General features: G+C 44.6%; 1 protein-coding gene across 4 annotated transcripts in view; it reads left to right on the top strand.

Moving 5' to 3' along the window:
• The first annotated feature begins 1209 nt into the window (after window positions 1-1209).
• gpm6bb (glycoprotein M6Bb) overlaps window positions 1210-23999 on the top strand; it is a 29588-nt gene continuing 6798 nt past the window's right edge. For 2 of the 4 annotated variants that reach the window (XM_084688334.1, XM_084688336.1), the window contains exons 1-2: window positions 17005-17146; window positions 23529-23715. In XM_084688334.1, coding sequence (XP_084544460.1) covers window positions 17098-17146; window positions 23529-23715 — 236 coding nt within the window. In that variant the 5' untranslated portion in view covers window positions 17005-17097. Of the gene's footprint in view, window positions 1419-17004; window positions 17147-23528; window positions 23716-23999 lie in introns of those variants that run through there. The other 2 variants (XM_084688335.1, XM_084688337.1) reach the window with 2 other exon arrangements.

Here is a 23999-nt window from a genome sequence, read left to right as displayed (position 1 = left end):
TAAAAGTTGAGAAGGTCAATTTTGAGTGAGGAACAGAAAGGTAACATTTAAGAGGCCACTGCAAATGTTATTCTTCTGTTCCTCACTCAAAATTGTCCTTCTCAACTTTTTAAAAAATGAAACAAAAATGTGCTGTGGTCTCTCAATTTTCTCCAGAGCTCTATGAACAACTTAACACCTTGTTTTTGCACCAGTAATTACAGACTACATCAAACCCTCAAAAACTAAAGCTGGAAAACTACCTCTGCCACTAAAAAGGAACTGCACCATTGCCCTCAGTGTGGTTCCCTTACCACAACATCCAGTTGTGAACTGAGGGTTTTCCATCTCTCAGTCAAAGATACGGGATATAGCTGGTGTCAAATGAATGCTGTCTGGATGCTGTTGTCCTTGCCATGTTGGGCGGAAGCCCTGTTTGACCATGAAGCGTCCCATTGAGAGCTAGCCATTTGGCGGACTGTGAAAAGACTGTTGCTAGAGGGAGCTTGGGGCTCCTTGGATACCGGATACCAACGCTCTCGATCAATGGTGATTGGCATTGTTTCCATCCCTACACTGGCCCCAACTCTGTGAAAAGCAGAGAGATTGGAATTTACCCGAGTGGTCAGCCTGAAAGGACACACTGTAATCTTGATATCAAAACAAGAACGCAAGGAAGTCCACCAGTATAGGAATATCCGTAACTTACTAAATCACTTCTGTGATTAGTATGTTCCTGTTCACAGAAATGTTGATATTAGGCAAGGGTTAATGGATTTCATTAACTATCCAGCTCTGAATCTTAACCCCTGCAAGGGCAGGATGGCTCATTGGTCCCTTCTTGACACTTTTGCTAAGGACTGCACAACTGGCCTGATTACATCTTATCAGTCTAGTTGTGCAGTACACATATAAGGCCTACTGATGTATTCAAGCATTGAGAAACCCCAAGACAACTCTGGAATAATCTACACTCTACATGATATAGTGCAGGTTGCTTTACTGACAATTATCAGACCAGTTTTAGAAACCCCAACACGGGATCATTCTTTGGAAAAAGAAGAAAAGTCTAATAGTAAGTGTCAGCCTCTGCATGTATATTATCTTCACTAGAAACATGTTTTTTACATGCTGCACACAAGGGCTGAATGGGTGTTGCGAGACTAATTATGTCAGAGTTGAACTCCCTGTAAAACTTTGTCAGTTTCCTCAGCAGATTGGCGAGGTGAGGGGCCAAAGCAAGCTCTGTCCTTCCACACCATCGGTATAATCCCCCTTTTGGTGACGTCACGGTAGCTTGTCTCCAAACAGGACGGAGCGCAGAAACTCCGTGGACTAGTTTGGCGTTCGCATGTGCATCCCCGGACGCAACATCTCTGTTTGCTGAACTTTCATCGGACCCCACTAAACTTCGGAACCTCTGGGAAACTGAACAATGGGTACGTTTTGACTTCATTTTATGATTTAAATGTTAACGCGTATCTAACTTGTACTTTACCATCACTATTTGATAGTTTAATTTTTGTCATTCGAAAAATTTGCATCTATACAGTTCATCGCAAATTCTTTGACAATCAGTTTCCATCGGTTTTATTTTTTCAAAAGTATTTTTATCTGACCCTATTTCGTTAGTATCGGCATAAGGTGCAGGGTAGTTGACCAAGTCGTGGAACGCGATTAGAGATAAGTCTAAAAGGATTTCACTACTGTCATGCGCCACTCAGCTTTGGTTGCGCACTGCGCAGTAAGTTGTAGATTTGAGTGAATTTGCATTGCTTGATGAATTGCCCGCTTATCACTTTGCACGCTTGCTTTGATGATTAATACGGCTTGATCATAGAGTCTTTGTCACAAGTTGATTGATTGGTCAAAGTAGCAGACCGATACATTCTTCTCCGAAAGCCTTAAGATGTCCCATAGTGATGACCGATGTGGACTAACTGAATTCTGAGAGGACGTCGCTGTATGTAAAACATGTGGAATTGGTCCTTCAGAACAGGGTACAAAATTAGTGCGCTTTGAAAATAAATGTTATTTAAACATGCCCTGATTAGACTATTAGACCAATTATTTTGAGTGGGTAAACCATCAACAGATACATCTCACTCAGTGTGATGAGTGCAACTACATTTCCCTTATCCCACTTGGTGAACGGTCTTTTCAAGGTCCACACACTCTTGAGGCATTCATCTCCGGGCTCGACATTATGAGACTCTACTGCATCCCAGTCTAGCTGGCCTATGTTGTCATGTGAAGGGCTGAACTGGGAGTTGCAATGGGAGCAATTCCCATGTCCTGCTCAGCTCTCTGACTCAGTCCCAAGTGTTTGCCATCTGTGTTGTCACCCTGGGAATGCCTGGGAGGAGTGAGGCGCCAATTCCACGGATGTTGAGCACTTCTTAAAGGCTCCAAGCAGACTTATGGGCTTTGGGGCAGTAAGAGGCTGTTGGCCAGATGGGACAGTATAGAAAGGACGAGCGGTGAGCTACCTCACCGTTCTCCATTCCATTATAAAGTTGGGGAATTAGCCTTCATGTATTCACATTTTCTTCGTAAACAAAACTCTAAAATGCTGAGGCTATGTGCTCCACGATGCAGGAGGCAGCTTGTTGACACTCCAATGTATTTCAACGTTGTTTACAATGTAAGACGGTGCGCTGGTAAAGGGTCAGCCACTGGCTGTCCATCTTCGCATACATACATTCTAAGACAGCAAATGTAGTGGTGCTCTCACAAGACGCCCGGTGATTTGCAGGGTTGTAGCAGAGGCTGAAGAGGAACACTCCTGACAGTGTGAGAATGTGTATCAGCATTCATTAATTCTTTCTGAAGCTCCCACAGTGGTGTCTTTGTGCTCCTAATTTGGACCCGGCTCCTTTGTGCGACTTGAGCGGCTCCTAACGCAGAGGGAAGTTCACTGAATTACAAGTTGCAGAGTAGCCACCCTGTGAACTAACACAGCACGCCCCCTCGTCCTGTATCTCTCTGGGAGGATATTGGCCTGCATGGCAATTGACCATTGTCCATTGTGTCACTCACTGAGTCTCAGTTCATATTCAAATGCTCTTCGTGGGACCTTAAAACAACTGCTGCTCCTTGGTTGGGGAGGACTGTGATGATGGAACTGGAGGTTTTACTTCATCCTCTTAAACCTACCTTTGAGATTAGTCATTTATACTGAGCCCCTTCTAAATAGGCACTGATCATCCTTCTGGTAAAACTCTTTGGAATTGTGTATAAGCTCTAGATGAGATAAGTCAATTCTATCAGCATGAAGACTAATGACACTTGTACTTGATGTACTTGATTTGAACCTGGGAGAAGCAAGTCTTGCAGCTGTATTCAAAACGATCTGAAATTGATTAAGTGAAGAATGTGTGCATGGATTTGTGCGGCCCAAAACAAACAGGATGCCTTGAAGCCATGACTGATGATGTTCCTGCGAAGTTGTGTAACTGATAACTTTCTGTCTTCCTTTGCCATATGAAATGCCATATTCCAATGTCCCAGGGAGATCAAGCATCTGTGTCTATGGTCAACAGTTTAACATTGTCTTGGCCTACAGTATGCAAATGTGGAAATATGCTTGTCACTGTGTTTTTAGTTTTCGAAAGAACAGCATGGATTGTCACAATGTCCTGCCAACAACTACTTACTGCTGGTCATGTGACTCACCTGCCCACTCAGCAGCCCCTGTTGCCACGCCCCTCTTCTGTACAAACAGCTTTGAGTCTTAAATGATGTGGTCTTTGTTCTATTTACATATCTAATATGTGGTCTGTCAAGACATCACTTTTCGCTTTTGAGTAACTTAGAGAGGTGACACTGTAAATGTGGTGAATGTGTATCTTTGTGGAGAATAAAATCATGCAGAAAGTGGCATTTCCCCACTGCAGATACACATTTTCTAAAGATCTTTTAATGCCGTACAGTGGCAATGAAGATTCCCGAGTCAGTTCACTATTCTGTTGTAGAAGCTTGAATACAAAGTTGGATAAGTTATTTCAGATAGAGATGGAGAAAGCAAATAGGAAAACCTACCAGCCTGTCAATTTTGCATCCATAGATACTGTACAATTGAGTTATTTGGTGGTTAACATTTTAGGTCTGTCTTGTGACTTCTAGAGTTAAGCATAATCAAATACAGCAAATTATGGCCTTGACTTGAACAGTTATTTTCTGTTCCTCCTTGGGCCAGACCCTGATAGCCAAGAAGAGTCTGCTTTTTCCTCATGGAAACTTGGAAACATGGAAACTAACCTCCTGCTCCAACACAGTACTGTTTACAGCCACAATCAATACAATAGTACCATGGAAAGAGTGATTGAACCCCATCAAACCATGCAATTTAAACATTTCTCACCAGTTATCCCGTCATTTGAATATTTAATTTAGTAATATATGTCATGGGTGCTCTTGTCTTATTTGATTTGCCATTTGATTTGTGAATCTGTATGATTAATGCGTTCTGGTAAACGAGATCTTGGAGTTTCCACTGCGTACTGCTGGACTCATAATTTCATATCACTCCACACGAGGAGAAGATCGAGAGGCTTGTTTTTCACTCTTTGCCCTCTGAAGGCGATCAAGTGGACAGGATAAGAAAAGTGTCTGGGAAACATGAGTTGTTGCTGCCTCAGGCTGTTTGAAAGCTACACTGTGGTTCTCCTGCCACCATCTGCACTAGGATGTCTGGAAAGTGTCAGATTGTTTTCGTCACATCAAGCTGTGTTAGTGTGGCAGTGACAAAGACACAGGACTGGTGCGTGACCCTGCATCCTGGTATGAAGTAAAGGAAGAGGACCCATAACTGGATGTGTTGAGGCCAGAGCCGGGTGTTTTCGCTTACAGAATCAGCAGCTTGTCAGCTGATGCTTGAGCAATAACAGTTGGTGAGATAATGTTTCCCCCTGCTTTGAGTTTACCCAAGGTGATCTCAGTTGGAGGTCAGTATAGATGACCTCCTGCCTACGTCCCCAAGGGCACTGCACATGATAAAGGACAGCAGGAGAAGAACTCTGTGAAGAACTGCAGGACTATTGTGTGATGCAAATACTCAGCTAGGCCTTTGCCGTTTGTAGAAACAAAGTCTGAAAAACGTTTGACTCCCTTTGCAACAATGTGAGATTTCCCAGACAACCAGTCTGTAGGGGATTCACAGTCATTAAATATACTAAATATCTATGCTAATGAGACATACTTTGTTGTCATAATTGAGTGATTCCTGGGCCTCCCTCCATTTGGCAGAGGATCTGACTAGACGAGGCCCTTCCTTTAGACAAACTCTGCAGCTCCTGAAAAGAAAGTACTCAGTCTGATGAAAAGACGCATTTCATCCCCTCGTCTTCTCCGTTGGCCCTCAAATTTCCATCTCAACCCTCCTGTTGTCTCTCAACCTCCACTCCTCCTTTCCTCTCTCCTCTTCACTGCTCTGTCCTCCCCTCCTCTGTCCCCTCCACCCTCGCCCGACGACGGTTGATTGCCTACCGACACCGGCAACATTGCAGGTCTGCCCAAGCGCTCATGTTCATTTGTTGAGTCTAATAAGTCTTCAGATCACAAAGAAGACCATTGTGTATTGTGATATGAAATTATTGGAATAGAAGTTTCTGAGTGGGAATGTTTGCTCAAGCATGGGCAACCCCCCCCCCCGCCCCTCCCTCACTTTTATTAAGGGCTATTCACCAGATTCAGCAGCCGCTACCCAGAGTTCACCCTTGTTACAGAGTTGTCACAATGCCACATGGTGGAAGCAGGATGACAATTGAATAACTAAAAATATCTCAGATATGGAAATGTCTACTACTATTCAAATTTGCTGGGAGCATAAAGTTTGTCCTGCCAGAAAGGGGAGATTCATGCTAAAGATACGATCAGGGCAGTTTCAGTTGTGCTTTTTTTCCCCTGGGTCTTTGCAAGCCTTACCAGTGACGCAGAATGTGTACAGATGCTCTCTATACTGTATGCTGGCAATGTTGTTTGTCGAGAGGATGGGAGATATTTGTCTGTGGAATAGCAGTCAGTATCAAAGGTTTTGTTTGGCATATAATGCGTGTTCCAGAAGGCCTGTGGGAAATAATGGATTGGACAAACAAGCAGAGGGACACAAGCCCACCACTGATGTGCATTCCCACCCCCTCATTGAACAGGCACTGTACAGCACGCTCTGCTGCTCCTCACATCTAATGACCCAACTCCACACAGACGCATTTTCCATGACTCCATTAACAGTTTTTGACACACTTTCTCCACATAACACACACACAGAGGATGGCATCGATGAGGCACAATATATCAATATATTTTTTTCGCGGTTGGCCTACTTTCTATTTCGTGGCTTAGTGTAACTAAATAAACAGATCATAGCAAAAGGTTAATAGAAGTGTCTGCCTTGCAGGGTCAGAGACAGTGGCGCGATGCTATTGGTTCAGATGACAGCCATGTGTTGTTGTCAAGAGGAAGGGTGACACCTCAGTCTTGTGATGTCATCATGCCTGGGTCAGACAGGGCGAGACCTGGATCTAGGCCAGGGGATTAGACGAGGTCACGGTGAGGCGGGGCCAGAGTGGCTGTGAAGATCATGCAATTAACAAGATAGATGACTGTCTTTGATCTTGATCTAACTCATTCCTTGGGCTATTGTGTCTAACTGGCACACGCTTAAGGCATAAGGATTTGTGTAACTCTACATGTGACAACAATGGAGTGAAACCGACACTGGAGGAGACACTTCACCTTTTGAATCCAAGGAAAAGTGAATCATTTGAACCATTTGTCTTTCAGCCTGCCACGGGTCACATTTTGTTCCCTTCTGACCTTGTTCAAAAGCAAGAATTGGAACTTGATCTCATTTTTATTGTTGGCTTGATCTGTTGCTCCTACAACCACGGAGTCTTCTTGTTTGCTTGTGATGGTTGTGACTGTCGATGAAGGAAAATCATTTTAGTGGCAGCAGAGGCAGGAAAGTAGTGAGGAGGAATAGTCAGGGATGCCAACTAATCCCCTGCAAAGTCATTCGCAGGGAGCGAGAGAATACACTCTGAATACATTAGACTGCTTTTGAACTGTGGGAGTGGGGTGGTGGTGAAGGACCGCTAAAGAAGGAGCCTGTAGATTTGAGCTGTTGGCTGAGAGCCCATGGAGCACATTCAACCCTCCACAGATAGCTCTTTGTCCTCCACTTTCAACGCCGCTGCTAAACAACCGTAAGACAAAAGCATCTGGGGTTCCCCTCCGCACCAATGAGAAGTGCTCACCATATGAAGAGCCATCCTGGCCAGCCCCGCAGCCATTCATACACATCCAAAAGGATACGCTCAGGACGTGTCGAGCAGACTCCTAAACACAAACCCAAGTAACCCTTTGTGACTCTGTGCTCTTCAGGGATTTGTGAAATTGCATCGGTAACACTTTCCATCCAGGTGCTTGTAAAGAGAGTTAGTTAATAGGTAATAAGGCCTTAGTAAGTTGGTATGTTTAATCAACACATGTTCTTGTTAATAAGCATCTTATAGGGTCATTGTTGCTTATGAACTAATGCTTATTACAAGCACCTGGATCTAAAGTGTTACCAGTACACCCTTTAGTGATCAGCTACGGCTTGGACAAGCATGTTCCTCCACCCAGGACTCTGGTGTTCACCAGGAAAACAGATATGGGTGCTGCACACGTGGATTGCCCAACAATGGCTACCATTATTTAGATGTGGTGACGTGTGAAAATTAAAAAAAATAGATTGTACTAAGTCAAAAATAATTATGCAGGAGTCCAATTTCCGTTCAAGTCTTATTTTTCATGACAAAGTGGTTACAAAAGCCATCTTATACATCAGCCTACAATGCTTGGTTGTCTCAACTTTGAAATCCTAAGGTGCACATCTTGGATGTTACTTAACATACACATGACTCATCACTGGGTCAGACTGGGGTGATTGAACTGCATGTGACTGCATGTGTGTTGAATAGTGTCTCCGGGCAATGACCACGATGGTCACACTGTTCAGCCAGGAATGATCTTCCCGTGTGATGAGGTCTCCCAAGTGAGGAGGCTGTCTACCTCCCATCCTCATCCTCCTGAGAGAGGGACTTGATAGGCACGTCTGCTAAGCAGATGAAAATATCTGGAATAGCAGAGCAGTTTTACGGACTGAGCGACAGCTGCAGGAAACCCAATAGCCCAATAGCTGGCGTGTCGAGGGAGCGTGTTTTAAGCCACTGACTGTGTGGGGAAATTACAGAAAGTGGACAAAGAAAAAAAAAAGAAAAACTTTCTCCTCCACTTAGGGACTTGTTATGTCTCGTATGTATACTATTGACTTTTGCATGTCCCCAACACAAATTACTGTGATAAGCTGTTTCCTCTTTAGAGTACAAGCAACGCTATCGTATCCTGGTTTCTGAAAAAGTGAACAGAGCTATAAAGCCCTGGACTAAATGAATACAAATAACCAGGAGCTTCAGGAGAGAGAGGAAATCCCAAGTTTTAGTCAGAAAAACACATCAACCCCATAACTAGGAATCTGAGATTGCGGAGAGGAGCTAGCTAGCATTGCTGCATGGCATTCACACTGCTGTGAGGTCTACCACGCCATTTTAACACCTGACCTCGGCCCTAAGAGAAACAAACCCTGTAACAATAGAGTTACCACAGCTGATGTTTGGAAACGACACTGTGAAGGAAGGAGAACATCTGGAAGGCACAGAACAGCCAGCTTGCAGCCTCACAGAACAGCCAGCCTCCAGCCTCACAGTCACAGGTTGCTGGTGCCCTGACTCACAGGCTTGGGAGCAATTAGAGCTCTGTCGAACTATATTGGTAAAAGTGGACCAGAGTAATGAGATTTACTTGGAAGTATGATTCAGTGTTTCCGACCATCTTTGCACCATTCTTTATGCTTTACTGAAGAGGGTGAGACGTCAGTGTGTGTGCGTGTGTGTGCGTGATCCACTTGGCATAGCACACATCCCACAAGCCGTTTTGATTTAGGCAAAGAAAAATACATTTTATGTCTTCTGGCCAGCTAACAGTTTTTTTTTTTTTGCTTGTTTTTTTTTTTGGAACCTTGTAACAAATGTGATTATCTTTCACTCTTTTGATGTTTAAAAGCTTGGTTCTGGGGCTAATGTCTGTGTGTGTTTCGGTTTGTGGTTTAGGACGGGTCTGATGTGAATCTAATGAAGAACAACATGGCTTTGGGACACATTAAAGTAGACTATGCCATGTCTAAGGCATGTACTGAGCTAATTTTAGTGTGTGTCAGACGAGTGGGGGTTTCACGAGAGGAAGAACACATGCAAATTAGTTTGACAGAGACTGTTGCTTTAAGATGGAATCTTTTTTAACCCTTGCACTGTTCATTGACCATAGGACAATACATGGTAGGTTATGCTAGGCAAAGTACGGGTCTATCCAGGACTGAGTGTTTGTACAATGAACAAGCAAGGCATTTTTTTACGCATTGAACAAGGAACTTTCCGTTTGCTAATGTCTCTAGCAACATAGGAATGCAGTGATATAGCTCAGGGTAGATCCATTCTAGTTCTCACCACCTGTGACTTTGTATTTCTTCTGCTCGAATGGCATGAGGGATGTCAAAAGGTGGGGGACACCTTGCAGCAAGATAACTCCCCCTGCCCTCCCCCCCCCCTCATGGTTGGCACATCTGTGTGGGGTTGAGATGCCAAGTTCAGGTTGCAGCGGTCTTTGTCCTTCCAGGATCCAGCTCCCGGATTAGAAGCTCACAGTGCAGAGAGGAGTGCGTGTCCGGACAAAGGCATTAAAGTGAGCTGCCTGTCGCCTGCTCTGTTGTCATAGCGCTGGCGATGAATCCTGACACCGTCTCCTTTAGCTAGCTGGCCTGTGGAGAGGCCTGGCTGGGCTGAATGGAGGAGGCTGTCCCTGTGCTAAACAGAGCTGGGAGAGCAGAGCTGCAGGGCTAGGATAGGGTAAACTGTGGGGTCAGGGGTGAGAGGTGGGCAGCACGAAGCTGGGGTGAACAATAGGCCCGCCGATGGAGGGACGGGGAGAAAGAGCCCCCAGCAGCTGAGAGAGAGAAGGGGAATGGTGGGGGGTGGGTGGGGTTGTAAGGATAGTCATGGGAAACCCCCCAAGATTAGCCTGAGAGTCTTGTCTCTGTTTTATTATGTCTCTATTGTCTGTGTGTGTGTGCTTGTGCCCACAGGTTTGTGTGTGTTTGCCCTGTGCGACTTGACAAAACGAAAGGCCTTTCCAGCTTAATGTTATTCACAACGGCACCAGCTGTAGCGTGGGAACTTTTGAGAAGTAGAATCTCTGAGTCTGGAAACACTTGCTCTAACGTGAAGAGAAGGATGTCCATATTGAACATACTGTAGACTGTAAAACTTTGCGTGTACATGCGGCCATGTTTCCATGTACGGTAGTACTGTGATACAGTATTATTCATAACACCCTTCTGGGTAAAAATGTGCTTTCCTTGTTCAATTCAGGGACTTTGATAATAGATTCTATAGGAGCAGCTGTTCTTGTTCATGCAAGGAACACAGTGGACTTCTCCGACTTGAGGTGGTTCACATGGCTGGGTAACAACAATGTCGAACGAAGTTCGTGTCTCTCTTTGCCAGATGGAAGTTCAGCTGTGATGTGAGAAGAAAAAAAACTAATGAATAAGGCATGAAAAATATGATTTTAAATTCAAAAAACGGTAATAGTTTCACATTTAAATGATGAACATGGCTAGTAAGTTGGATGACATTACAAGAGTCTACAGCACATCTGAAAACACTAGAGTTCTTTTTTATTTAGCCTTTTTGTCTTGCAACACATAGTTGAAATGTTGGCCATCATCTGTAATGTTTATATACTCTATGAAGTATCAGTTGAAGGCATTATTACAATGTAAACAACATCACACCAGGCAGCAATGTTGAAATGTAAACAAGATACTTGGTATCTCGTAAAAGGGCACTTATATATTATGATTGTTTTTAGTTAGTTCATCCATGATAGACGCCGATAGACATATAGTTCATCCAATCACCTGCCAAGTATGTTTTGCCTACCCTTTTCCAAACTGTTTCCAAAGACGATTTCCCAAATGGTTATGTGTTACAAACCATCTCGCGAGCCAAGTTAACAGTAAACCATCAAGTCTAGTATTATAACAGGTGTCAAACTGTGTAGGATACTGTACAATCCTTGTGATTGCATTGATCGAAAGATAATTTTGCTCATTGTTTGGATTTCCATTATTTTGATTCTTTCACCAACCCAAATTAAAATAACACTTTTTTGTTTTTAATACACATTCCTGAGCAAAAAGTTAAAAACGCTGATGGACATAATATTAACAAGATTACATTTTCTGAGGTGAGCTTTTGTTTTATCCTTGATACTGTGTCCAGCTCCATTAAAACAGTAGACCACTTAGATGGTCTTAATAGGTGTTGTCAAGATGACTTAGCAGCCAGACAAGTGGAAGCAATTAGAGCTGATGACCATTATCGTTAGTCATCACTGAAAGCTTCATTAGCAGAGCTGCCGTGTGTGAATGTGGTCTCTTCCCCAGAGACACAGGGTGTGGAGGGGACAGATTGAGTCAGATTAAAGGGATATCATCTCCATGGGGGGTTTTAATCACAAATTCTGTGTTGCTGCTGAAGGAAAGCAGTCAGTCAAGTGCTTACATTGTTGAAAAGCCAGAGTCATTGCAAAACATTTACCTAGAGACTTGGCTAAAGCAGAATTTATTTTAGGATCTGTAGTGTTTGTTGTTATCATTGTCTATTATCCATCTGTAATTGTCAACAAGGAACAATTACAGTAATACATCAACACAGCCGTTTCTTATTAAGGAGACCTCACTGAGCTTTTCTTTTCTCTTCCCTTATCTCTGGAGTAAATGGATCATGGGGTTAATGGCTAGCTTCTGCTCACCCGCAGAGTGGAAATTCCATCCCAAATGCTTTTTCAGTGGTTTATTTTATTCCCGAAGAATTATTGAATGAACTCCATTTACCCATGAGAGCAATGGAAACGTGCTTTGTTGTGATTTATAACCTCTATTTTTCTAGCAAACCATACTTTTAGGGGCCACTATTTTGACTGTTCTAACATCATCTGAACTGGACACTGGAGAGGTAACATGGTACTTCCATTCATGCTGAAGTGAGTGTGAAATAAGGTGGCCCGCCACAGAAAGTGGCTGATGGTCATCACAACAAATCGAAAGTACAGTATTATCTGTCTGGAAACAACTGAATCATCCCAAAGCTCTATTCGATATCTCTAGTCTTTGGCACATTTTCAACCTAACCCCCCAGCTTTGTTCTCAAGGCTCAAGGCATGGTGTTAAAGACAGCTGTAATCTTTAGGACTTTAGGGGTCGTCAACCTCTGCTCTTCAAACCTGGTGGCAGATTCCATGGTGAAGCAGGAAACATGGATAATGGGAAGCATCTGTGATTCTCTACTCTTGCTCCCAGCAGCCAGCACTTTAAAGAACAGCTGGAGGTGCCAGCACCAGGGGTGTGAAGTCACACGAGAGGGGAAACATGGCTGCCAGGCATCCCCAATCTTCCAGACCCAAAATGACAGAAACACAAACATGCAATTAGAAAAGTGCTGAATCAGAGAACGGGGGAATTTATCTGGTCAAACACTAGCAATTAAACTGGGAAGGGAATTTCTACCAGTGGACAGCACAATAGTTTCAACCAACGAGCCAGGTTCCACAGGAGAGATTGTGGGTTTTACAGGAGAATAATTGCTAAGGCTGATAGTTTTGTAACCGTGAGTGGAAAGGGGTTTAAATGATGGTATGCTGATGGAAACCTATAGGCAATGTGTTGGTATGCATGAAGACATCCTTCCAGCACACAATGACCCTGTGGTTAGTATCTTGAGGCTGAAGTTCAGACAGTATATCATCCGTTTTCTGAAGTCTCAAACATCTGAAGCAGTTAGGATGAACTCCATGTGTTTTTAATCAGTATCCAAAGGTTGACATTTTGAACAAAATGTTAAAGTTGTTCACGTTTTTAGAAGATTTTATTCATTTATTTATTCGATCCAGATTGACCACTATATAGCATCACGTGACTGAGAATCCTTGTTTTTGTCTGCAATTTGTTTGAAAACATTTGTGGAAGTTGTTTTCGAAGAAACCTTGCCCAATCAGTTACCACAGCATGTCCCTTTGAAACTCAATAAACAATGTTTTCAAACTATAATTGTATTTCTATTTCAGACATTGGCATGAGTCATGCATGTTTTTAATCCCATTGCTCAGTCTGACATGTCTGAAGAGAAGCAACTGCCTCATTACTGTGGGTACGACCATTATGGGTCTCCCTCTCTCTCCATGTATTCCTCTATAATGAATGAGGATGGTTACTCTTTAATGGCATATCCACTTCTTCCCCAATAAAAACTGTGGCATTTCCTCTGTGAAGGTGCATCCAGGGGGCTTCAGACGATGTCAGGGTACTGAAACAAAACCAGAGCGACATTAGCTTGCCTCCTGGTGTTCTGTGGAAGATCAAGACCTCTGATGTTGTATTCTTGTTGAGAATGGCAAGCCCTCAGCACATGTGACATTTTGGCCACATGTTTTAGAGAAAAGCTTTTGGCTGTGCTTCACCACAGTACTAGTGTCTCCCAGTGTAGGACTTTTATTTTGCTGTGTGTGATTCAAAGGTATAATAGAGAGGTGTTTTGTTACACAAACAGCTCATTGCCAGTGGAGCGGCCTGCTACTTTTCAACCAATTATGCTCCAGCAATCTTGTTCCAGCCAATTGCCTTTGGTGAGGCGGGCTTTGCTCCTTGGCTTATTTTGTGTAACCCCTGTCAATCAATCTGGAACTGGAGGAAAGCACATACGTTCACACTTATTACCTAGTGCAACTTTAAAGCTAAAGCAATATCCATCGCTGCATTTCAACTGCTTTGTTCTTGTTTAGCCACATATTGTAAATGGGTCAACAAACAAGAGAATGGATGTGCATAATGGGCACATGGACCAGTGACTTCGTGAACAGATCAATGGAGTAGTGCATCATGCAAAAACATGAAGTCAGAAATATAGAGCACATTGACTTGCTGTATTAAGTGTTAACTAGGTCAACATAATTTAAAGTTACCACCTCATGTAGGCTGTGAGTAAGGTCTTCTTACGTAATTCATCCTCACTCTGCAGTGTAATATACGAAAAACATCCAGAATCCTTTAGGAATTTAGTCTCTGTAAGGCTTCCCGAACAGGTTTCCCCTCATTCCATCCTATGTGATGTCCTTCCCTCTGGTCCATCCATAGCTCAATTAGAGAGGTTGGCATGGTGAGGGTGATGTCTCAGCCTGTTCATATGAGTGAAAGGCCCCTGCTTGGCCAGAGCCTTGGCTCCATGAGAACTCCCTTCTTCTGTATGGGCCAGGCAGAGCATAGGTCTTCACGGGTGAGCGAACACTGAGAGACCATTCAGGCCCAGTCTCATGCCATAAAGCCTGACCCACAATGCAGCTCCTTGCATTCGACTGGGATTCATCATCATTCAGATGGTGTCCTTGACAAGGGGGCTGGATCTCTCTCTCTCTCAGACCCCAGGCTGGCTCTGTAAGGCCCTCAGTGATGCCCTGCTTTGTCACCACGTGCGGTTGATATTCTCACAGTCATTCAACCAATCCAAGGGTTTTGGGGAAATGCGTTGGCACTCTAGTCCATCAGGCACCATCTTTTTTTTTTTGGGGGGGGGGGGTGGCGTTGAGGTGGTTCCCACAGATGGCTTTCCCTGTGGCCCAAGAAGCCCTTTAAAATAAAATAAAAATGGACCAAGAAAGCTGACAAGAAATTTACAGGGCCATATATTAATTATGATATGAACCCAAAGGACTGCTGAAACACATGGACTCCCTTTGAGTTTCAGAGGCCCTCACATGCTGTTTGAATAGACTGCAAGGAAAGTACAGAGCTGTGGTTAGAACCTGGAATGTGTATGGAAGGGAGTTATTGTTTTCAACATCGCAGTTACAGAGAAGCGCTGTGACCTCCTTGTCAGGAGTGCTGGGGCCTTCGCTTGAAGGGCTTTTTCTCGCCTTCACTTCTGAGTTGTTGCTTCTCTTTAATGCTTTCCCTGAAGGGAGTTGAGCTAAATAAGGCATTGATTTGTTACAACAAACGCTGGTAGCATAAACACGATGCAGTGCCAGTCCAAAACAATTCTGCACTTTGGTTGACTGTAACTTGAACAGTTTTAGAAGAAGAATCAAAGCTGAAAGAGTACATGAAGGGTGTTTGCGTGATGGTCCAGAAGCCAACAATTTCTAGTCGATGTACCATTTCATAAACAAGCCACTACCATACTGTAGAAGAAAAACTATATTTTGAACATGGTGCAGATGTCTACTTTTATTGCATGTTTATGATGTTTGCATCATGTTTATTGGGATTTTCTTACAAAACAGATGAGATGGGGAGAGTTAGCCTAGTTCCTGTGAACTGGAGCTGTGCAAAGCTGAAAGCTGAGTGTCTATTAGGAGGGAATTGACTGTCGTCTTCACTCATGTGTTCCCTCTTCATGTTTCACAATTCCTTTAGTGGAAGAATTACAAGGTTCACCATAATGTCAAAGCCTCAGATGAACCACTTACATCAATTAGTGTCTGTCCTGTTGCCTTCGACCAACATGAAATATCACCTTGAAGGCCTAAACTCAACCAAAACAACCAGCAAATGTCTCCTTCCTTTCTGAAAGGAGTCTAAATCTGTCCTGGTGATGTTTTTACAGGGTTGACAATGAAAGTGTCTGCAGATTTGTGGAGAGTTTGTTGTTGTGAGGTCCCTGTTAAATTCACTTCCCTGAACTTTGAGGATCAAATCCCCCATCTGGTCTCTGTGGACACAGGAGAAGACTTCTCTAGTTCTAGCCTCACCTCCAGCTTTACTAGCTCGCTAATTAGCTGGCCTCAGGAGGCTTGGCTTAGCTGCTCTAAGCCAAACAAATATTGCCAAGATTGTCTGCCTGCTTGCTTGCTTACCTGCCCGCCTGCCTGTCTGTTGGTCTGTCTGACAGTCGTCTGTGTGAGTGTCTGGTTCTCTTTTCTCTTTTCTCTCCACCCCTTTCTCTCGCTCCTCCCCCCTCTTTCATCAGAGCCTTGATGTTTCGACCATACTCACTATGTCCAAACACAGAGGACATCCCTTTTTCTTGTTTCTAGAGGAGGTGGTCCTTATCCTTCTCTTTTGTCCTTTTTAAAATGAGAGCTGGGAGTCAGCAGATGGAGGAAAGACCACGCCACCAGAGGTTGTTCATATATACCACAGGGATCAGGGGGCATATGGTGGAGATCAGGGTGTGAAGGGGTCTGCCCCCGTGCACCCACCCGCCCGCCCACACCCAGCACCGCTCCAGCTTCAGTCGGATGGGAAAGAGAGGCAGACGATTGTGGGATGACACGCACGCCCCCCCTCTCACAACCCCACCCCCCACCCCCTCACCCACCCCCTCACCCACCCCTCCGCTCCCCTGAGGAACACAGACCGGGGCTTTCATCCCTCTGGAGCCCCAACCCCCAATGATGTAACAAACCCAATTGTCATTCATGGTGCCACTCTATTAGACATTGAGGAAGAGCCTCAAGACGCATCCTATAGGGAGAGTCCTTGGGTGGGGGCGGGGATGTTGTGTGTGTGTGTGGAAGGGTAGGGGTAATGGGCCAAATGTGTCACACAGACAGAATCCCTAAACAGTCAGTGCGAATGAAGCAAGTGCACAGTATTTCCTGTGAAAGTGGATTCAGAGGGACACAGAACTGGACTTGTAGGTTAGCTGGCAGCATTGTTCATGGACCGCTGAGATCAACCAAATCCAGTTTGACAAGACCTCTAAAGCAGAACTGTGCCTCAGTCAATCAGGACAGAAGGAAAGCGAGGGAAAACGTGAGAGGGAGCGAAAGGAAATAGAATAAGAGTGAGAGAGAGTGAGGGAGAAAGAGAGGGAGACAGAGGAGAGTGAGTGCAACAGAAAGAGAGTGGAAACGTGCAAGAGAGGACGAGACAGTGAAGGAGAGAGCGAGTGGGGGAGCGAGCGATAGGAGGAGAGAATTTGCTTAAAGGAAGAATTTTTGGTGGATTGGCTCAAAACCACCATGGAAACTACATCAGAAGAGAACCAAGGGCAGAGCCAGGACAAAAAAGGTACCCCTGAACACTAACAAAAGGCCAGTTTAGCTCTTTTCACAACCTTGTCTACTGGAGGTTTAACCTACTTGAGGCTGCTTGGGCTCACGACACAATAGCAGGGTTAGACTACGCTCAACGGGGCTCCATGCAAACTCATTTGCTCCGCTGACAATTATGTCCATTGTAGTTCACCTATCCCAGCATGGAGATATTGTAATAATGTGTGCTTGGTTTCATTTTATTCTGTCTGTTCAACTATCACCTGTTCCATAAAAAGTATTCATAAGAGGCTCTTCTTCAATTGTTTATTGTTGGCTTTGCTTGAGCCGGTCATTTCATTAGTGGCTGCCGTGAGTTGTGTTAGAGTTAACCGTTAAGTGCTGTTTATTTAATGCAAAATGTGGGGTGCATCAATCATGACTGTACATATTGTGTGGGTCAGTATGGGGCTTTAGTCAGTGAGTGGGACAGTAATAGGATTGATCAGAGGGTCTTGTGTGATGGGAGACCAGAACAAAGACAACTGCATCACCAGTCACACTGACACCACTGGTGATTAATCAATCTACTGGGACACGCACGCACACAAACCAGCACAAATACAAGGCATTCGCCTCAACACATTTGCATACAGGTGCATACAAATTGACATACTCACACACAAACACACACACATACTCATGCATACAGATCACAAAATTCTCATGTACACAACCACAACCATTGGAATCAGCTGATGCAAGATGTGGATTTCACTGAGTTTTCTTCTCCTTTCTATGCCCCCCCCCCCCCCCCAAGAGAGAATCATAGCAAAGGATTCACTTGGTGTATGCATCTGAAATATGGTCACCACATCATAACATCACTGTACCCTAGCTATGCTTTACAGTGACACTGCTTTCTGCATGCCTCTATCACTCCAGCGCTCTGTCATGATTGAAGCAGCAATCTGAACAGAAGTCACCAGTCATTAGCCGAGCTAGCATTAGCCAGCATTGCAAAGCGTTTCTATCGTTCCGTAATTGTCGGACCACCTCAGACACATCAGATCACTTGTTCTCAAGAGGCTGGTCATTACCGTGCAGATCTCCCTCCACGTCGACGTGGAAACATCTGAAAGGCTCTCATAAACAGTGTTTTGGCAGAACGCCCTGAGAAGTGCAACAAACAACAACAACAGTTGTTGCAAACTGGTCACATCTGTTAATAATGAGAGGAGATGGCCGATAAGGCCTGAACGCCGTCATTGGCTATGAGGGCTGGGAGCCATTGTAGATGTGTGTGAAAACAGAAATAAGAAAGAGAGTGAGAGGACAGTGATATGGAGATATTCAAACTCTTCAGGGTGGTACTGTGTCTGTTTTTCTGTTGACAGCCTTGAATGGTAGAAAGCAGGACCCCGACTGAAATTTAGACCCCAAAAAAAAACGTTTTTGGTCTGTGCTTCTTTAAACCCAAGCCTTGTACATGGAAGCTGTGACCGTGAGGCTTTAAACAGTTTCCTCAGGCCCCCAGCTCTTCCCAGCGTCCCAGCTGTTGGGGGTTGTGGGGGTCTTGTGTGTGTGTGAGAGATGGTGTTGACAGGTAGGGTCACGTGATGGCAGAGCTGAGCCGGGTGGGGGAGTGTAGGGGTGTATGATGAAGCAGAGCCAGCTGTGGGGGTCAGTGTGATGGAGTGAACTGAAGGTACAGGCTGTGATTGGATTAGCTGGAGCCCAGTGCAGCAGCAGGGTTAGGGCTGGGGATCTCCCCCCCACACACACATCTTCTCTCCTGCCTCTCAAGCTCTTTCATCTTCTACATCTCTCTTTCTCTCTCTCTCTTTCGTTCTTAATTGTGGGATCGCTCTCTCTCTTTCTGAATCGTTCACTCTTTAGATTATTCTGTCATTCTCTCTCTCTCTCTTTCTCGCTTTTCTGACTGCCAGCCATTCTCTCTCTCTCTCTCTCTCTCTCTCTCTCTCTCTCTCTCTCTCTCTCTCTCCACCTCTCATGTACTATGACGGGTGGGCAGCATACTCTCCCTGTCGTGGTCTTAATTAGCCATCTGATTATCACAGCGGAAGATTCCTGTTTGTCTTGAGAGTGGCCCAGAGAAACAGGATGCTCCTGGAGTGTGAAGTGGCTGCCACCCATCTCTTCCAACACCCACTGTGCTGCACTGCATGGTGGGAAGACAGGAAGAAGCTCTGTGTTTGGCCTGCCCTGGGCTCCAGTGCCCAAATAAGTGACCGGAAGAGCATGGCTGTAGACCAGCGCTGTTCTGAATGACCCTTCCCCATTGAGGGCCTAGTTTGATGAACAGACCAGGGACACACACAGGCTACACACTGGCCCTTTGTGTTAGGGCTTTTCTGACTGCCAGCCATTCTCCTCTCTCTCTCTCTCTCTCTCTCTCTCTCTCTCTCTCTCTCTCTCTCTCTCTCTCTCTCTCTCTTCCTCTCTCTTTTTCTTCATTTATTTTTCTTTCCCTCTTTTTTTTTTTTTTTCTTTCTTTCTTTCTTTCTTTCTTTCTTTCTTTCTTTCTTTCTTTCTTTCTTTCTTTCTTTCTCTCTCTCTCTCTCTCTCTCTCTCTCTCTCTCTCTCTCTCTCTCTCTGTATATATATATATATATATGTATGTATGTATGTATGTATGTATGTATGTATGTATGCATGCATGTATGTATGTATGTATATCTCCATACTTGTGATCCTGGAGCAAAAGATCTAGGCCATAGCATGACCATAGTAATGAGAGCTCTACTGTTTGGCACCATGTCATTGCAGCTGGTCACATTAGTTAGGCATCCCAAATGTCCCTCGCTCTCCGACTGCTCTGTTTTTGTTGCGCTCTGCATTCTCTCTCTCTCTCTCTCTCTCTCTCTCTCTCTCTCTCTCTCTCTCTCTCTCTCTCTCCCCCCCCCCTCTCTCTCACTCACTCACTCACTCACTCTCACACACACAGTCACACACACACACAGACACACACAGACGTAAACTAGGATATCAGTCAGTGACTCAGAGCATGTGAAAGTCATCAAAGAAAAAAGAGCCAATGTGAGTTTCATTTGGAGAGGTCCTCTCTGTTCAGGTCCTGCCAATGGGCCTCCATCTCATCTGTGTGTGTGTGTGTGTGTGTGTGTGTGTGTGTGTGTCATTCAGCAAGTAAACAACTCCCTCTGTCTCATCCTGTGGAGGGGGACTTTACAGTGGAAATGAAAGACTGCAATATCCTCTCGGCTGTTAAGACCCACACGTGCACAGTCAGGGAGAGATCTGGAAAATAAGATGACTGTTGTGTTGTAAGGTTAACACTGCACAATACCAAACCTTTTGTCAGATTCTGCACAGCTAGCCGTTAGAGCCCCATCACTGTCTGCCTTTGCACAGTACACCACTGTGGACGCAGCCTCTCCACACTCACCAAGTCTGTAGTTCCCACAAGTGGTGAATTGAAGACTGAGTAAATATCAAAGTATTGGAATGGGAATAGTTTAGGGAGACTAGAGAGCACATGTCCCCCCCCCCCCCCCCCCCCCCCCGCCGTCTATGAGTATTTGATATTGTGATGGTCACTGAAGCTAACTGAATAAACAGATCGTAATAAAACTCTGGTTCCGATGGTGAAGTGTTGACTCTGAAATATGTAACCGACTGTAGGGGTGAAATGGTGCTTCTAGAGAGTAGCAGAGATCATCTGATGGAGGAGGATATTATTCCTCCAAAGCACAGCAGAGAATAGGATTCCTGCTTGAGATCGGTTTAACAGCAGCTAGGTACAGTGGGTGTTTGATATGATTTCCCCCCCAGTTTCTATCTGTTTCATAGATCAAGGCAAAGGCGAACCATAGTTTCTCAGCAATTCTTTGTGTGAACAGAGCAGTATTCTTGTAGTGGTGACTGGTGAGTGTTTAAACTGAGTTGGTGGGTCTGTGCTCGTGCCAGTGTTGTCTCAGTGAGCTACAAAGGTATCAGCCTAACCAGCCAGCGTGTTCACCCCAGCTGAGAAAATACCACCTTGGATTTATAGAGTTATTAAACATAACACCTTACCAGAGGCACGGGACTTAAGCCCGGAGAGTAAAAGGATCTTTGTTCGCAGGGGCTTGTGTCTGTCTGCCTGACTGCCTGTCTGTGGGCTTGTGTCTGTCAGACTGTCTGTCTGTCTGTCTGTCTGTCTGTCTGTCTGTCTGTCTGCCTGTGGCTTCTGAAAAACCTCAGTTCAACACCACTCTTAGGTGTATCACTGTACTGTAGAGGTCACATTACAGCATGCAAAGGTGGCCTGGCAGTTTAACCCACATTTCCCTGCTGGGCGGTGAACTGCTGAGGAAAGCAGGCCAGAGCTGTTTAAGGCTAAACATGAAATGGATGGCACATTGACTGGATTGGTGGCCTTTGATGGTAAATGTTATTTTGTCTCTTTCAGTGGATGGAGATAGAAAAGGCAGATGGCAGATGGTAACTTTGCAGCTTGACCTTTTCAGAGTAGGAGAAAGCAAGACGGGGATACTGTTTGTGACACAGCTCCACCAGGGCAGCTTCACAGTACTGTAGCTGGTCTGTTGAAATGGTTGGATGGCATCAAAACATTCCTATTGGTTCAAGATCTGTGGAAAAAACAGTGCAGTAGACAATGATTTCCCACAAGACACGGGCTACAGACTAACAAGTCATGCCATATGATGACTGAGAGGGCTGTGTGCTATCTGGTTATTAGAGATCATGGTTGATGGCTTGTTTTTACAGCAAACACACACTTAATGAGGCGAGCAATCACGCTGCCTTCTAAACATGACCTGTCACAATAGATTCTCCTTCAGCGGAATTGATAAGAAACCCACGTGAGTTGTTACTGTTCCTGCCACTCAACTGTCCATTTGATGCTAAACTAATGTTTGCTCATACATCTTTGTCACACTCCTTCTCTGCAAAGATATTCATCACTTTCACAGGGACTGATGGTAATTACTGCTTGTTTATATTTATTGTCTTCAAAGGACACAGAGAGGAGACTGACATTTACAACTCGGAGAGTCGGTTAAACCAAGTCTGTGTATGTTCTTCTCACTAAGATATAAAATACCTTGCAAGATGTTGGTCTGCAATCTGTACAGTGCAGTGTGGGACTGCATGTTATATACTACACTCACTGGCTTGGGGTTAACACGGTTGCTGTCATGCCAACTGCTATTCCCTGGCCTTGGCACAAACATGTTTTCATTATTCTATATGTTCCACAAAAGGTCAGGATTCATTTTCTGACTGTGCCTCTTTTGTCCTGGTAGGAGACCTGAATTTAGAGTGTGAATTTTCTCTGGAGACTTGGCATCCATCTCAGTTCTGACTGAAGCGTAGAATTAAAAGGTTCAAACATTCCAGAACATGGACCAGTGTTCTTGAACGTCAAAGTTGCATACAGTTCTCTCCACACTCATCTCAATATGGGATACTAATGTGAATGGAAATTGTTGACTCAACTTAAACACGTAGAATAGGCTGGATCGGTCGTATCTTCCTGTTTCATGGGAATCAGAGCAGGAAGGCCATCACCACATGCACCTCACTCTTTTACCAGGCCAGGCTATAAATCTCAGCCTCCTGTTTGAAATACAACATCCTCCTTGGACCAGACGAACATGTGGATGTGATTTGCAGCCCGTTGTGGTCTGTTTCCAGAGTCACGGCTCTGCGGTGTGTCTATACTACTACAACAAATGCAGACACTACAGACTCATCTGGGTCACTCGGTTCTGTCATTGAAAGAGATTGGCATTGATTTCCATTACGGCTTGGCTGACACCCATCCCACTGACCTGTTCGACAACCATTAGTGCGCTTAAAGTGTGCTAATGAATAGCCAGCTAGCATAGATGCACACAGCCAGATAACTAGTGACTGGCTAGGTTGACTCAGACAATGTGGTTGACATGACTGAAAATACTAACTGTGCTTGATTTCAGCTAAGTGTGGGTGTAAGGGCTGTTTTGTTTTTTTGTTCGAAAGATGAGTCACTTTTTGAAGGTGAAAAAGTCCAATATTCCGATGAATATTTAAATGACCTTTTCTCTAGTCGGCAGATTATGCAACAGCTTGTTTGAATTTCTTAGGTGGTTGTGGGTTGAAACAGCTCCCGGAGCTCTGCTCCTGTGCTAATGCCCTGCATGTAGCCATGTGGTGCTGTGACAGGCTGGGACCTTATATGGACTTTGTCCTAGCGAAAAACATTGGGAGTTGACTAATAAGGACATGCAGGGAGAAAGGCAAAGGCATTTAAACTGTTCTGTCGTACAGTCAGAAGTATCAACGATATCAGAGAATGTACTTCATGCACGCACCTAATGTCGCCCTGTCAAACGAGGCTAATCGACAACTGTACTAATCCCTTGGACTGCCCTCTGTGTGTGTTTCTGCAGGTTGCTTTGAGTGCTGCATCAAGTGTTTGGGCGGGGTCCCTTATGCGTCTCTGGTGGCCACCATCCTGTGCTTCTCTGGGGTGGCCCTGTTCTGTGGCTGTGGACACGTGGCCCTGACAGGCACCGTCACCATCCTGGAGAACCACTTCTCCAAAGTCACCAGTGATCACGCCATGCTGACCGACATGTGAGATGACCCTTCAATAATTCTCGTGCTAAATGCCACGAACACTGTATAGACGTATCGAATAATGGTTTTTGACACACTATCACACTCCCATCAGCCTCGTGGCCTCTGACAGAAGCTCTCTGGATTATGTGTCGAGGGATTCCCTCGTAACGTACTGGAGCTCCGGAGAATTATCTCTGCACTTCTACCTCAATTGCTTTTTCCATCAAAAATATAAAGGACATTAAGTCAGCGACAAGACTGTTCATTGTCTACTTGTTCCATTGTTAGTTATCCATGAT

The sequence above is a fragment of the Hypomesus nipponensis genome, chromosome 23 (assembly GCF_054491055.1).
Source record: "Hypomesus nipponensis isolate SF chromosome 23, ASM5449105v1, whole genome shotgun sequence".
NCBI lineage: Eukaryota > Metazoa > Chordata > Actinopteri > Osmeriformes > Osmeridae > Hypomesus > Hypomesus nipponensis.
The sequence above is the reverse complement of the archived record's forward strand: the minus strand, read 5'-3'. Positions and strand labels throughout refer to the sequence as shown.